General features: G+C 37.4%; 1 protein-coding gene across 1 annotated transcript in view; it reads left to right on the forward strand.

Moving 5' to 3' along the window:
- Positions 1 to 15104, forward strand: part of Ccdc141 (coiled-coil domain containing 141) — a 166238-nt gene that overhangs the window by 93876 nt on the left and 57258 nt on the right. The window contains exon 8 of the mRNA XM_042688394.1: positions 9800 to 9972. Within this exon, the coding sequence (XP_042544328.1) occupies positions 9800 to 9972 (173 nt within the window). The remainder of the gene's footprint in view (positions 1 to 9799; positions 9973 to 15104) is intronic.

Genomic DNA, 15104 nt, shown 5'->3' on the forward strand with positions numbered 1-15104 from the left:
GTCTCAGTGGGCTGGAATCCCTCAATCTTTAAGATGGGTGGCTGTAGACACACACTAGAAATGGCCCCGGAAGGACTTCTCTTTCCACTTATGCAAATCTAGATGCACTGTGTTGGGGATGATTTTAGGGCTTTTATTTATTTATTTAATTTTTAAGTTACGTTCCTAAAAAACCAGTTCCACTCAGCATAATTAGAAGTACTCTTTTCAACAGTCATTGTTTCAATTCATCAAAGTTTGGTCAATAGTGTGTTTAAATTTCTCAGTCAAATACCAATGTGAATAAGTACATTTGTATCATGGGTAATATGTAAATGAGTAAATGGGACAGTGTGAATATCTGCTTTAAAAAGTGAAATATGAGGGCTGGGAAGGTGGCTTAGTGGTAGAGCGCTTGCCTTGCATGCATGAGGCCCTGGGTTCGATTCCTCAGCACCATATAAGAAAAAAGCTCAAGTGGTAGAGCGCTAGCCTTGAGCTGAAGAGCTGAGGGACAGTGCCCAGGCCGAGTTCAGGCCCCACCACCGGACCCCCACCCCCCAAAAAAAAAGTGAAATATGAAATTGTGTATGAAATTGTGTGTGTGTGTGTGTGTGTGTGTTGGAACTCAGGGCATGAGTGCTGCTTCCAAGCTTGTTTTGCTCAAAGCTAGTGCTCTACCACTTGAGCCACACACCTCCACTTTTGACTATTTGGGTTTTTCCCCCCTTTGGTGGTTAATTGGAGAGAAAAGTCTCTTGGATTTTCCTTCCAGGGCTGACTGCAAACTGTGATTCCTAGATCTCAGCCTCCTCCTGAGTAGCTAGGATTAAGGCATGAGCCAACAGTGCCTGGTGAAATATGAGATTTTTTCCCTTATATTTATTTATTTTCAATTTTATTGTCAAGGTGATATACAGAGGGGGTTTCAGTAAGACTGCGATTACATTTCTTATCTACCTTGTTACCCCTTCCCTCATTTTTCTCCCGTTTTCCCTCTCCCCGAACCCCTCAAATTGTACAGATAATTTCCAATATATTGTGTTGTTTATATTGCTGTTGCATAGGTTTTTTTAAAATAGTTTTTATTTTGTTTTAAATTTTGTAAGAATAGAAAGGGATGTCAAATTTATCTTCAGAATAGAAAATTCTAAGTTTATGTCATGTACATTTTTCATCTATATTTTTACCACATGCTTATGTCTATAATCATATAGAAATCTGTCCTGATCCTCTTTTCCTTTAATTTCCCTTCATTCTTCTCCCTACCAGTCCTAGGTATAGGTGAGTAATTCCCTTCTTTGAAGTTGTTGGAAAAATAATGTGGTAAATTCATGGCAAAACTTGCTATTTATTTTTAAATATTTATTTTTTGTAAATATTTATTGAGTCAGTACTGATATAAGTCATAAGAACATGATATAAAATATGAATGTAGCACCAACCACACACACTTACCTTGATCCCTCTAAACATCCATCCTTCATAATCATAGATAATCTTGTTTGTTGTGATTTTTTTGCATGCTCATGAAAAAGAGGCTCTGGTTAACATTGATTGATCATCTAAAGTGTATTTATCATTGTTTAAGGAATGTGGTTTGAGGCAAACAGTGATAAATATATTAAAGGTTTCAAGAGTAGAACAGCACGAGCTTGTATTTCTGTGATAGCTCTGACTAAACCCAAAGCTGTAATGAATGCATGGTTGTTGTGTTGTTAAGTTTCATATCCCATGCCTTCAATTCCTAGTCACATGATTCCACCTGGAAAATCAGAGGAGACTGAAAGCAAATCCATTTGGTGATCTGAGTCAATCTGAAAGTCAAGGTTAAGCAGCCAAAGAAGCACAAAAATTATCATGAAATGTAGCTTCATAGCTGCCATTACTCCTGTCATCACTGTGAAGAATTTAACATCTTTTGACAAGATGATGTTTCTTTTATCAAGATATTTACAGTGATGCAAAAACAGTAGTACCTATGGTTGTTCTAGATGAAAACAAAATAATTAAGTATGGTGTTCCCTATGTATTTTTATTATATATTGTTATTTTACCATTTTAAAGATAGAGACATTTTAAGCACCTGTGAGGAAAATAATTAATTTAAATTGTCTAGTTGTTGTGAGAGATGGGAAGGGTAGAGGACATGCCTGGGTAGAGAACCTAAAAAGATTATATGGAAGAAATTTCATAAGATGGGACAGGTGAATTCAAGAAAGTCAGTTGTTACAGATCAATGAAAATGTAGTCCCTTTCAGTGTCGTAATTCTCAAGCTGACTATCTCAGATTCCTCTTTCCCACAACATTTTCCTTTTGTTTTTCCCCTTAGAAACAACTAAAAGGAATTTGCTTTCCTTCCCTCCTTTCTTCTGTATTTACCATTGTCTACTATGCTGTATCTACAGATGCCAGGCATCAGCTGGGATCTTGAGCTAATCCAGTGACAGATATAATCCCTGCCTTCCAACCCCTCTCTTGAAGTTTTTAAGAAAGGCAAGGCACCAGAATTCATATGACATAGGCAAGTTGTGATGGAATAAGCCAGAGCAGAGGGAACACTGCGTAGAGACCTTAAGCCTTTCCAAAAAGATAAAGTGTGTGAAATTTTACCCAGCAGTTGCCCCTAGCAGAGATAACCTCTGAGAAAAATTTTTTTAAATGGCACAGAAAAGGGTTAGGAGAGTGCTGGGTGGTGTAAACACTTGGGACACCTAAGACAATTCACTTGGCATAAAATGTAGGGTGTTGATTCAGAGTGAGGAGACAAAAGCAGTAGAGGGAGTAGGGTGCTAGAAAAGTCTTGAGTGCCATGCAAAGGAGTTTTTATGTGTGCTGCACATGCTCTGAAAAAGTTCTGATGCAGCACACCACCATGAGAAAGAGGTGAGGTCTTAATTTACTAGCCTTTCAGTACTCACGCTGAGAGAATGATGGTTGTAGGGCTTGGAAACCCTTGCTCTTAGAGTCAAAGGTCAAACAGCTGGAGCCCAAATATTTGATAATGGTGGCTAAAGTAATGACAATAGTATTAAAAAATATTATTAAAAGTAGTATCAGAAAACAACTGTAGAATGGAAGGAATGCATTGAATTTTATAACTACTTCCTGTCCCACACACCCTTGAGGGAAGGGATGGGTTTGGGGAGAAGCATGAAAGGGGTGACACTGATCAAGATTCAGTTATATTCATAAACTGTTTTGTTGGATGGCAAATCCTCTGTACAACTACTTAAAGATAAAAATCAAATAATTAAAAGAGAAGGAATGCCTTTAACATACTAAATTTCTAGAGAATCAATTCAGTTCAGGTTAATAGGGACATAGCAAAGACACTCAGTTTCACAGTATATTTTGTAGTAAATCTATCAACAAACTTCTAGTTCATGAATATATATATATATGTATATGTATATATATATATATATATTCCCTCTATGCAGAATTCCAGACTACTGAATCTTTTCTATTAGCAGTAAATATAGTTTGTCTTACATTACAGTTGTTTATTGCTATATGTATTTTCCTTTGCTAAAGTGGAACTACTTGAACCAAAGAAACATGTTCTCTTCAGTTTGTGCACACTAGAACACCTAGAATAGTGTCTTAAGTTAATGATTAGTATGCATAGTAATTATTTGAATGGCTAAGAACAGTAAGTTATAGAGTAGAACTTCCATGTCAACTGTACTACATTGTTTATAAAACTTTATGTTGGCCTGAGGAAATGGAATCAGATCAGTTTGAAAGAAGAGAGCTTTTTTCCTTTATATGCAAGTAAAAAATATGCAAGAGTATGAGTAGAACTGTATAAAGAGACTTAGCAAATGTATTATTACCTTCTCTGAGAAGTCTAGCAGCATCAAATATAACTTCTTATTCCATGTCAATTTCCGTGTTTCTTACAGAGTGATTTTGCCTTGATCATCTTTGTGTGCCACCTAGTGTCCAAAAAGTTTGGTTGCAGAAATGAATAAATGACTGGTGATGTGACAAATTAGCTTGTATTTTGAGCTTCAGTTTTCTCTTCCAAAATAGTTCTAATAGTTCTTTGTCTACCTCAGAGAGTATTGTTTAATAATAAAAATTCTTCTAATTGGCGATGAATTGTACAAAGTATTTAGGGTATAGTTGAAGTATAAAGTAAATGAATTATTTGGTATTAGGTGAAAATTTAGAAATGCTTGTTCGTATGTCGCGTCACTAAAAATAACAGCCAATTTGGAGCCAAGCTGATATGAATTTTGACAGCAATATTTATTAGCTCTATGATCTTGGACAGTTATTTAACTTCCTTGTGCACCTGGTTATTTTTAAACCTGTAAAATAGAAGTGGTAATTGTATGTTCTTCCCAAGATCATCATGCTATCTAAATAAGCTAATATATGGCTAGTGCATAGAATAGCTATGGTCTCATTATGTGCCAGCCATTATTTTGTCATTACATTTAATACTGCAGTAGACACTAATGTGAATTAAATGCTTTTGTTCATTTTTATATCCCTAGCACACAGCTGAGTATATGGACCGTGGATTTCACTCAATAGTTTTTCAATGAATAAAAAATACAAAAGTTTTACAAATTGCAAATAGACATTGTCCACATTAATATTCCTAAGATCATCTTAAAATTTATTTAGCTCAATTTAAGTAAAAGAAACTAGAAATTATTAATAGACACTAGCTGTCTAAATTGATTCATGTGTTTAGATTCATTTGCAAGGTTGATTTACCTCAGAAAAGGTAAGAAATGGTCAGTACATAAATGTCCACCAGTCATTGTTGGGAAAATGCTTTAGTTACAGGCCACTGTTCATCTAAACCTTCTTTTCCAGTGATTTCTCAACTTTAAGAATATAAAAGAAAATCTACATTGGGAACCTAGTAGCTTGAAATACCTCTCTTATTTACACCACTTATCAGTCTTATCAGTGAAGGAGTACTAGACCAGCAGCAGCAACCTTTAAGAGCCAAAGAATAGGCACGCACAGAAGTTGGAATGGGAAACGAACTTTACAACTTCAGGCGGCCAGGGGGGATAGGAGTGTGGGAGGTGAGGGTGGGAAGGAGTAGTGGGGCAACAACAAGGAAGGGAAGGAGTAACAAGGATCGACAAGTAACGTGCTCATTGCCTTACTCATGTACCGTAACCCCTCCGTACAACCTCTTAACAATAAAATACAATAAAATAAAGAAGTTGGGATGGGGCCAGGAAAAGTGTAGTGATATCACATGTGTTTTTAATGCCCTGAGTTTTATCATCTAACGCTAAAAAGATGAGACCAGTGCTTAAAACCATGAGTGTGGCAGCTGCGCAGTGGATCAAGAGGAAGGGGCCCGTAATAAGAAAGGCAGACAGCAGATGTGAAAAATCTCATCATCCTTTAGCCCATGGCCTTCATGGATTTGAAGGCTGAAGCAGCTTCAATCATGACTAGAATTAAGAATCAGCTCATCGAATTGAAAGCTGATAGAAGTGATCTTAGGTAATGTTTAGGAAAGGAAACTGAAGCTGTCAGTCTTTGTAAAAACTGAACCCAAAGGAAATCTGACCCCACAGAGGTGGCAGAAGCTGATTTGACTTTGGTGTCCTTGGTTGTTTGCAAGATTATGCAGTTTTGTTGGTGGTGATATTTTATATTGATTCTTTTCAAATTATTAGTCAAAAGGCTAACAATATTTTTGCTAAGTTGTTTTGTGAAGCAGCATAATAAGAGAATTGAACTGGATGGCTCAGAGCTCTTGCCTGAATTACTAGTCTTGCAGATAGTTAAAAAAGAATAAAATGTTCCATGTCCTGATATAATCTCTACTTTATTTGACGCAGCCTGCCTTTTCACCCTGTACTTAACAAGAGAAAAGGGAGTAGTTTTTATTAGCCCCTCAATGAACAAAAATTAGGCAACTCCTAGACTTTACCAAATTAGGGCCCATACCAGATGATCCTGTCTCCTCCTTACATGTGTAAGGACAGAGTAGAGCCACATGAAATGGTCCAGACGAGCTGGAATCCAGCAGAAGAAGGTATCCATATGCTTATGTGCTTTCTTCCCAATCCTGTCATGAAAGCTTTGTTGGACTTGCACATATATGGTTGGAAGGAAAAGGGAGATGTGAAAAGAAAAGCTGGGACTGTTCGTGCTGAAATAATTTCTGTGAGGGTCACGGTGTTCTTACTGCCAGAAATAACCTGGTCTGTTCTGGACTATATGGAGCAAAGGCATTCTTTCCAGCTGGATCCAGTATATCTGGTTCCCTATGGGTATGGTAAATAGAAAAGCCTTTTCATCTATTTCAGGAGAAGATTAAATGAGAGCAATCATACTTACATCATTTCTGAAATCAGCACATGGATTCCTCATCAGTGCTCCATTGGAATGGGAGAAAGCAGTTTTGCATGTAATTCAGACAGTATCATCTTGAAAGAAATATTGCCTTAAATTCCAGAAGTTTGGTTTTTGTTTCTGTGTCTATGGAATTATTTGTATGCAGTTTGGAATGAAGATCTATGCTCTCTTGAAGCATCCACTTAAGCTACAGATAAGCCACAAAAGTATTTGTTGGGCTAAAGAAAGAAATGACTCATCTCATTTCTACTGCCACAGTTCTATTAACTGATGTATTATATAGAGAAAATAATCCCAAATGCCCTCTTAACACGTTAATCTGTTTAATTAAAAAAAACTCTTGAAGAAACTTAGTCTATTCTGATTCCAACTTGTAAGTTATCTTTGAAAGATGAACTCTTTCTGCTAGTAAATATTTGGCCCTTTGATTTAATGGCATTCTATTAAGAAATAACACTTTTATTATGACATTCAGGAACAAAGTGTAGTGATATCACATGTGTTTTTAATGCCCTGAGTTTTATCATCTAACTCTATGAAGATTAGACCAGTGCTTAAAATCATGAGTGTGGCAGCTGCCCAGTGGAGCTTCAAGAGGGAGGGGCCCATAACAAGAAAGGAGACAGCAGGTGGTGTACCCTTCTTGGTGATTTCTTAAAGATGTGTTTCATCAATCAAAGTTTAGAGTGACAACCAACATGACATATAGTAAGCTTGTGATGTTTCGCATCAAAATAGAATGGAGTTAAATTTGTAGACAGAGAAAAAGGACTTTAGATTTCTCTATCATCTCCTCCTACCAGGCTACTGAGAATTATTTTAAAGAAAGAAAAAGAGAACACACTGGTATTTTTCTATAGACTTCTTACTCTACTGGACCTCAGAGTTTCTCCATCCTGAATATAAATATATATTATTATAAACACAATTTCATGTTTTTTTAACTTTAACTCAAAGGTATTGAAGATAATTTTCAATACACAGAACTTTAGGCATTAACTTTAAAACTCACCCTCAGTTAACAAGAAACACCCCTGTATTCAAAATAAATATGCACATTTCAAATGCAAAACTCCAGTAACACGGATTATTGCCAATTGCTATTTGGATCACTTGTGGAAGGATTCAGCAAGTCATGTCTTCATTTCCAGCAGCAGCAAGCATCTTGCTGCACTTTGCTCTATTGCCAACTTCAGTAATAGAAAGGATTGGATAACAGAGGCCTTTGGGTTCAGCTTATCTTTTAAAAGCTTTCTTTCTTTTCCACTCCTGTAGCATGATACAAACCTTTGTCTTGATCTTTCTCTGTGTCAATATCTCAACTTTTTAAAATCTTTTTTTATATGTGCAAAGAAACAAAAGCATATATGTACGTATATATTAGTCCCCAGTAAGTTTTAAGACCCCACCTTTTCCAACCAAGATTACAGGCTTTTGTAAAAGACTCTTTCTTAAGCCTCCAATAGTAATCTTTGTCTCAGAATGCCATGGTCCAGGATTTAAGAAAGGGGTCTTCAGGGCCAGACAAATTGGGTATAAATCCTAAACTTGCCTCTTAAAACTGAGATTTGTGCGATTTATTTAACTTCTCTGAGACCTGGTTTCTCTAGACACACCACAGGGATAATTTCTTATTCCCTCCCAGAGGTGTTAAGGATAATATGCCTGGAATATAGTAGACATTTGCTACTGTTGTTGAATAAATGAAAAATATATAGGTAACATAAAATAGTTCTTACTAGACAGCAGTTATTTCTTCTCAACTGGTAAATACATTAGAATGGTTCTGTTTTAAACATTCTCCATAAGTAAAGAAAAGTAGACCTGGAAAAGAATGAGGGAAAAGAGAATATCAATATGAATAATAAGATAACATTAAAGAGATTTTATTTGCAGATCCTAATTTTTGTCCAGTTCATTCAAATTCAAATTCTTTCCTAAGAGGAAGCCAGGTGTAGGGACATGAGTATTATTTCTACATGCCGATGGGTGGAGCCTCTACATTTGGCTTAAACTGTGAGTTCTCTGAGCATGAGTTCATCCTTGTTCCCCAAGCTTGCCTGGATTCAATATTACCAGACCCAGAAGTCTATTTGTTCTCGTTTCTTATGGTCTAGAATCCTATACACACATCTAGATTCTTCCTATTGGAGTCTTTAAGGCCCCTGCTAAATTCAGAGTCTTTCCACATAACAATATAGCAAGGCTATACTGCTGAACTACTTGCTTGACTACCTGACATTACAGGCTTTCTCTGATGGGACTATACTCCAGGTCAGTAGGTCACATTCTGCAGGTGGTTTCCTTCAGTGGTGCTGGAGGACGACATGGAAGAGCTCACCTGTGGTCCAGCTGTTGTTCAGGCCAAATGGTAGAGATGGACTATCTCTTTACCCTCGTGTTATCATCATGGTCCTCTTGTATTGCCTTTATATCATATAGTCTTCCATCTTAATGCCTGTTAAGTAGAAAACTCCTTTCTTCTCTGGGGTGATTCTGTGAGCTCCTCCTTTGGGGAGTTGACCAACCAATACAAGATAAAAGAATTCAAGTATCTTCTCTCAAAATCCTATCCTGGTTTACAAGGCTATGTTCTTTTCAACATAATCCTATTTTTATGGATCAGAAACTAAACATTACCCAAGTATTGCCCTTTGTATTGGTTCAGAACTAAACTCTAATCTCCTCTACAGGCAGATGGATGGGTTACGTGAAGCAGGCTAAGGACTTAGTTATATTTGAAAAGACAAAGGAGAAAGCATTTTAGCAATTTCTTGAGTACTTCCCTATGGTGTTTAGATTCAAAGTGTTGTTTAAGGGGAAATTTCCTATTAAGACTATTTCTGAGATTTTCAAATTAGGAAAAACTGCTAGTATTTTTAAACAGATCATCTATTACTTGTACACAGTATAAAATATAAAATAGAAACCCACTCCAAATTCTACATGGTTACATCTGAATTTTTTAGGTACATCCTCAACGTATTTTGCTAATTTATAGTATCAGCATGTGTTTATGTGAAATTAAACTATCCTAACTATCATTAGTTTCCCCTATTCATCCCTGTAATCCTAGCTAGTCAAGAGGCTGAGATCTGAGGCTCAGAGTTTGAAGCTAGACCAGTCAGGAAAGTCTAAGATACTCCTATCAGCTACAAACAAAAGCCAAATGAAGAGCGGTGGCTAAAGTGGTAAGACTGCTAGCCACAATTAAAAAACAAAACAAAACCAAAACTTGTTTTAACAAAAACCAACCTCAGGGACAGCACTTGGGGCCTGAGTTCAAGCTTAGAACCAGCACAAAAAAAAGAAAAGAAAAAGAAATTCAATCACGCTTCTCTGGTAGTTGTTTTTTATTTTGGTCAAATTACTAATTAAATTGCCTAGTTTAATTGCTAGTATTTCAGGAACACATTGATGTAGATTTTTAGACTAGAAAAGCAGAAAATGAAAGTATGTTTTCTTTGGCAGGCATTTGATGTACTTGGAAGAGTTGAAGCTTACCTTAAGCTCCTTAAATCAGAAAGTTTAAGTCTGCCTGTCTTGGCAGCACGGCATGAGGAATTACACAGAGAAATTAAAGACTGCGCAGCTGATGCTTTGCAAAAGGGACAAACCTTAATCAGCCAAGTAGACGCCTGCAGGTGAGTAAAGTCTATTTCATCCTCAGCATAACAAGCTTTGTAACAGTTTCCACAAAGTATTAGAAAAATAAGTTGCCTGATTCTTTTTTCTGCTTCTGATGTCTTGCTGCATTATGATGTGGCTTAAAAGGATCTGTTAGATTTTGGTCAATAGTGATTCTGAATACAACGTTGCTCATCCAGAAGCAAGGCCATATTCTGAGCCTAAAAACTTAAAGATTCCAAAACTTTGTCTCTGAATATTTCTGAGGAGAAGAGAGTGGAAAGGACAAAATAAGAAGCAGAGCTTTAGTTCTCAGGGCTTCACAGTGTCTTCTACCCTTTAGCCTTGAGTCTATTATCCTTTTTCTTTGGTGGTGGTGGGGGGAATTAAATACTATATTTCTCTTTCATTTCTGACCTTGGTGGCTCACCAAACAAAGCCCTAAGTATAAAGTGACTATTAATAACAGTTCACATTTATTGAGAGCCTGGTATGTGCCAGGCAATATGCAGAGGGATTTAGGAGTTTTATGTCATTAATCCTCACAGCCACTCTACAAGGCACATGACATAAATGTTTCCTTTTACAAAGTAACTGAGACACAGAGATCTTAAGTCACTTGTAAAAGATCACATAGCTTCTGTGCCAGCTGGACGTTGAATCGAAGGGCACTTGTTCCAGTTTTCATGCTCTGAAACAATGTCCTATGCAGGTCATTTCTATGAACATCTCTGATAAGTGCATCCGTGTGAGCTTACAATTGAGTCAGCATGAGGAGAGAAAGGTACCTTGAGAAACAGAAAGAGAATGCAGCAGGCAAGTATGAGGAAAAAGTATGGATTGTGAGACAAAGGGGAGAGGACAGCAGATACAGAACAGATACTAACTAGAAAGAAATGAAGGTATTCCTTTCATTTTGACTGAGACAGCAGATCTGTACAAATGGTAAAGTTCAATTGTTTATCCTCCGTATCAACCATGTCCTTGAAACTTAAAAACATTGAAGTTTTAGGAACAATGAGATAGGTAGACTGTGACAAAAATTATTTTATATTTGTTTAAATACTTGTTCTTCTCTATTTTAGATATGCTTTAAGGTGCTGGTTTGGTAGTCTAGTTGTAGAGAATTTAGTTTCTGGGAAATCATCTGAATCTAGACAGAGATATTTAATCCAGGGCCTTTGATGGTAGCTATAGGTCTATGCAAATCTAAGATCAGTAATAATCCAAAGTCTTCCAGCAAGTTCCAGAAAGACAAGGCTAGGAGGACAAATCATTCTCCCCTGCAGAAACACAAGAACAGCTGTAGCTATTGAGTTCCTTCATTTTAGTTCCAAGCCATGCATCAGGCTAGAATTGTGTCTGTTATGGTTCAGGAGCCCAATATACCCTGTCTGGGCCAAGTGGATATGCAGGAACTCCTTCCTTCTTTGCTCAAGGTCAATTATTCCAGAATGCAAAATATCTTGGGCCTTGCACAGGATTCTCCTCTGATGTAGAATGGATATTCATTATACTTGGACTTATTAGGTTCTCAGGAGACCTTATAAGGAAACCGCCACATGATTCAAGCAGAAAAGGTTTATTGGGGGAGAGCAAACTGCAGGCCCACAAGTGATGGAGGCATACAGAGACAGAGGGGAAGGAAGAAGACAAAAAGAGAGAAAGATAGGAGGACTCGGGTAGAGCCGGATTATATAGGGAAAGGCAGGAGGCTGGACCAGAGCGGATGCGGAAGTGATGCCTGGGGAACCTCTCACTGTCTGAAGGAGGTGTAAACTGGGCAGTCCAGGTAATGACCTCAGAGGAAGAGGAAGTGACCTCAGAGCCTGGGATCCTTTGCTGACTCAGCGTCAGGTGATTACTGGTTTCAGGCAGGTGAAGAGGAAGGAAGGAGGGGCTGTTCTCCCAGGCAGACCTGACAGTACTCAGGGCAGCTGTTGGACACTGGTCTGAGTCATATGAACTGGGCAATCTAAGTGGTGAGATCTCTCATTGACATTGGCAAATGATCCTATCTCAGTTTAGCTAGTGAGTCTCAGAGCACCAATTGATACTATCTGGCCAAGCTACTCTCAGTTTATGCTGTTTTCTCTGGCTTAAGAAGGTTCCTCATGCTTGGTCCACTCAAAATACAGTCAAGGAAGCTACTCAGATCTCTGGGGTTCTAGTTTTGTGTTACTCTTGTCTATCTAGTACTCCGCCCACTAATTCTAGACTCTGGGCTTCTCTGATCAGCAAGAGCTCTGGACTCTTTAAGATCTACCTCTCTGAGTATCCATCTGGAAGTGACTTCCCAGGCAGGAAGCTGGTATAATCATGAGACTCATCCATTCTCTAGGCCACTATCTTGTGTTATGTGTTGTTCATCTCTGAGAGGCATGGTTCCATGCATTTGTCTTTTTCCAGTTATTTAAGACATGAACACAATTCAGCCCTTGCTTCCAGAAACTGGAGTTTGGGGTTCAGTTCTAATGTTTCACTCACAGAATTAAAAAGGTGGTCACAAGTTTTTAGTGCTAAACTGTACCCTGTTTGTTCTAATCAATAATGTTTTATTTTTAATGCTAAAATACCAGAAGTGCTTTTATTTTATATACATTATTTGTTATTTACCCATCCATATTGTAGGTTTGTATGTTTATTCCCAAAGAGAGTCCCATTCTCTTGTTTCCATTACTCTTTCTAGGCTTAATTTTTACACATTAAAAAAATTCATTTTGTTTTTCAGCAAGCAGAAAAAACTGGTGAGTCTTAACAAAATAAGAAATCATTAAGACCATTTCAAAACTCTTAAATTACTGGATAAGTATCTGGATTAAAACAATAACAACACCTGAAATAGCAGCATCTTAAAAATACAAGCATTTCTAATAGTTCCAAGGCATATGGTTGTCCTGAGATTTCATAATATTTTACAAAACCATAGTTCTTCCATTTTACAGGAGAAACTGAAGGCAATGTGAAATTGTTTCTTGGCAAAGAGCATTTTTTATTCTGAAGGTAGATGCAGAAGAGAAATCCATTAAGAACTAAATTGAAATGCGTTAAAATCTCAGCTGCAGGCTAGAGCCATACATAGCTGACTGACCCCACTCAGTCCCATGCATTCTCTTGGGATTTGCCTTCTTTCCTCGTCTAATGAATGATCTGTCTGCTCCATAACTGGGGTCATTATCAGAGGATAGAAGTAGAACCTAAAAGGAAATTTCCAGTTGCAGCCACAGCTGTAGGAAAGGTAGAGTTTAGAATGGGGTCAATGGAAATCTACATAAATTTGAACAGATCAAAGTACATGTTCACACTTCACAGTGGCTTCCTAAACTTTGGACCACCAGCTGTATGTCCTGGATATAAAATACCAAGGTTTCTACTTTCAGACATTTCAAAACTAGTGTGGGTAAGAAACTTCAGACTTTATGTCAAAGGAACTGTATTTCATGCAGGACCTGAACAATTATATGACTTTTAAACTTCCCTCTGTAAAATGGAGATACACATTTCAGATAGTTTCTCGTGTGTGTGTGTGTGTGTGTGTGTGTGTGTGTGTGTGTGTGTGTGTGTGTGTGTGTTAGTACTGGGGCTTAAACTCAGGCCTTCTCCTCTCTCCCTTAGCTTTTTTGATTAAGGCTGACACTTTACCACTTGAACCACACCTTCACTCCTGGCTTTTTGCTGTTTAATTAAAATCTAATCAATTTGTCTACGTGGGCTGTCTTTCAACTTCATTTCCCAGATCTCAGTTTCCTGAATAGTTAGGATTACAAGCATTTAGGAATCCAGTTTCATATCATTTTTTTAATGGAATAAGATAGTACCACTCCTTGCTCAGTAAAGAATTATATCACATGATTTCACATTCTATTTAATAATCCGTAGAAACAAAATATTAAGAGCCACATGGTTGTTTTCAAATTATGACACCAAATTCAGCTACATGGTCATGTTGAGCTACATAGTCATTTTAATTCACTGGGAAGGTTATGGTTGAAATAGAAAATAAACATTTATCTTAAGGGAACAAATAGTATAATTTATTATTGGTCCCTGGTAAGAATTTAGAATCTGATTTCTTTCTGTTAGTAATAGAAAATACAACTTCAGAAGTTCACATTTATCTAAAGTAGAGCTTTCTCAGTAAATACAAGATAGCTGCATATTCTATGAAACTAAGAAAACTGCTGGTAGAGACGGGGTTGGGAGTAATGAAGAGAATGATGAAGGGGAGATATTAATCAGATGCATTGCACCTATGAATTGAGTTGTTGAATGTGGCAGTAAGTACTTAACTATAATGAAATATATTTTTTTAGAAAGAACAGGGGCCTAGGAATGTGACTTAGTGGTAGAGTGCTTGCCTAGCACGCATGAAGCCCTGGGTTCAATTCCTCAGTACCACATAAAACAGAAAAGGCTGGAATTGGCACTGTGGCTGAAGTTGTAGAGTGCTAGCCTTGAGCAAAAGAAGCTCAGGAACAGTGCCCAGGCCCTGAGTTCAAGACACAGGACTGGGAAGAAGAAGGAGGAGGAGGAAGAGGAGGGGGAGGAGGGGGGGAAGAAAAAGAAAGAAAGGAAGGAAGGAAGGAAGGAAGGAAGGAAGGAAGGAAGGAAGGGAAAGAAAGAAAGAAAGGAAGGAAGGAAGGAAGGAAGGAAGGAAGGAAGGAAGGGAAAGAAAGAAAGAAAGAAAGAAAGAAAGAAAGAAAGAAAGAAAGAAAGAAAAGAAGAAAGAAAGAAAGAAAGAACGAACTCACCTTGTTTTACTATCCTGGAATCAAATGAGTTTGGGGTTTAGGCAGCTACACAGAAAATCTAGTGGTCATTAATATGGTCTCTTGGTTTTATGTTTGATCTGTAATTCTGTCTATTAAGTATTAAGTCATTTTTTATTTTTTCAGACTGTAATATATGTCACATAACCTAAGTATATTTTAATGTTAACTAATGCACTTAGTTATAATACAAGTCACCAATAATGTATGTAATAATGGCCAAACAGAGACTCAGTGAGGTTAAAACCTTTTACTCTGAACCTCCTCATCTCTTCCGAGACCATACATGGCCTCATTTCTGACAAAACATGATCCCTACAAACAGCATTCCATAAATTTGAACTTTAGGAAATGGTGGTGGTTGGAAATGCTGGGTCTGC

The sequence above is a fragment of the Dipodomys spectabilis genome, unplaced genomic scaffold (assembly GCF_019054845.1).
Source record: "Dipodomys spectabilis isolate Male_0828 unplaced genomic scaffold, ASM1905484v1 ptg000115l, whole genome shotgun sequence".
In the NCBI taxonomy this organism is placed as follows: Eukaryota; Metazoa; Chordata; class Mammalia; order Rodentia; family Heteromyidae; genus Dipodomys; species Dipodomys spectabilis.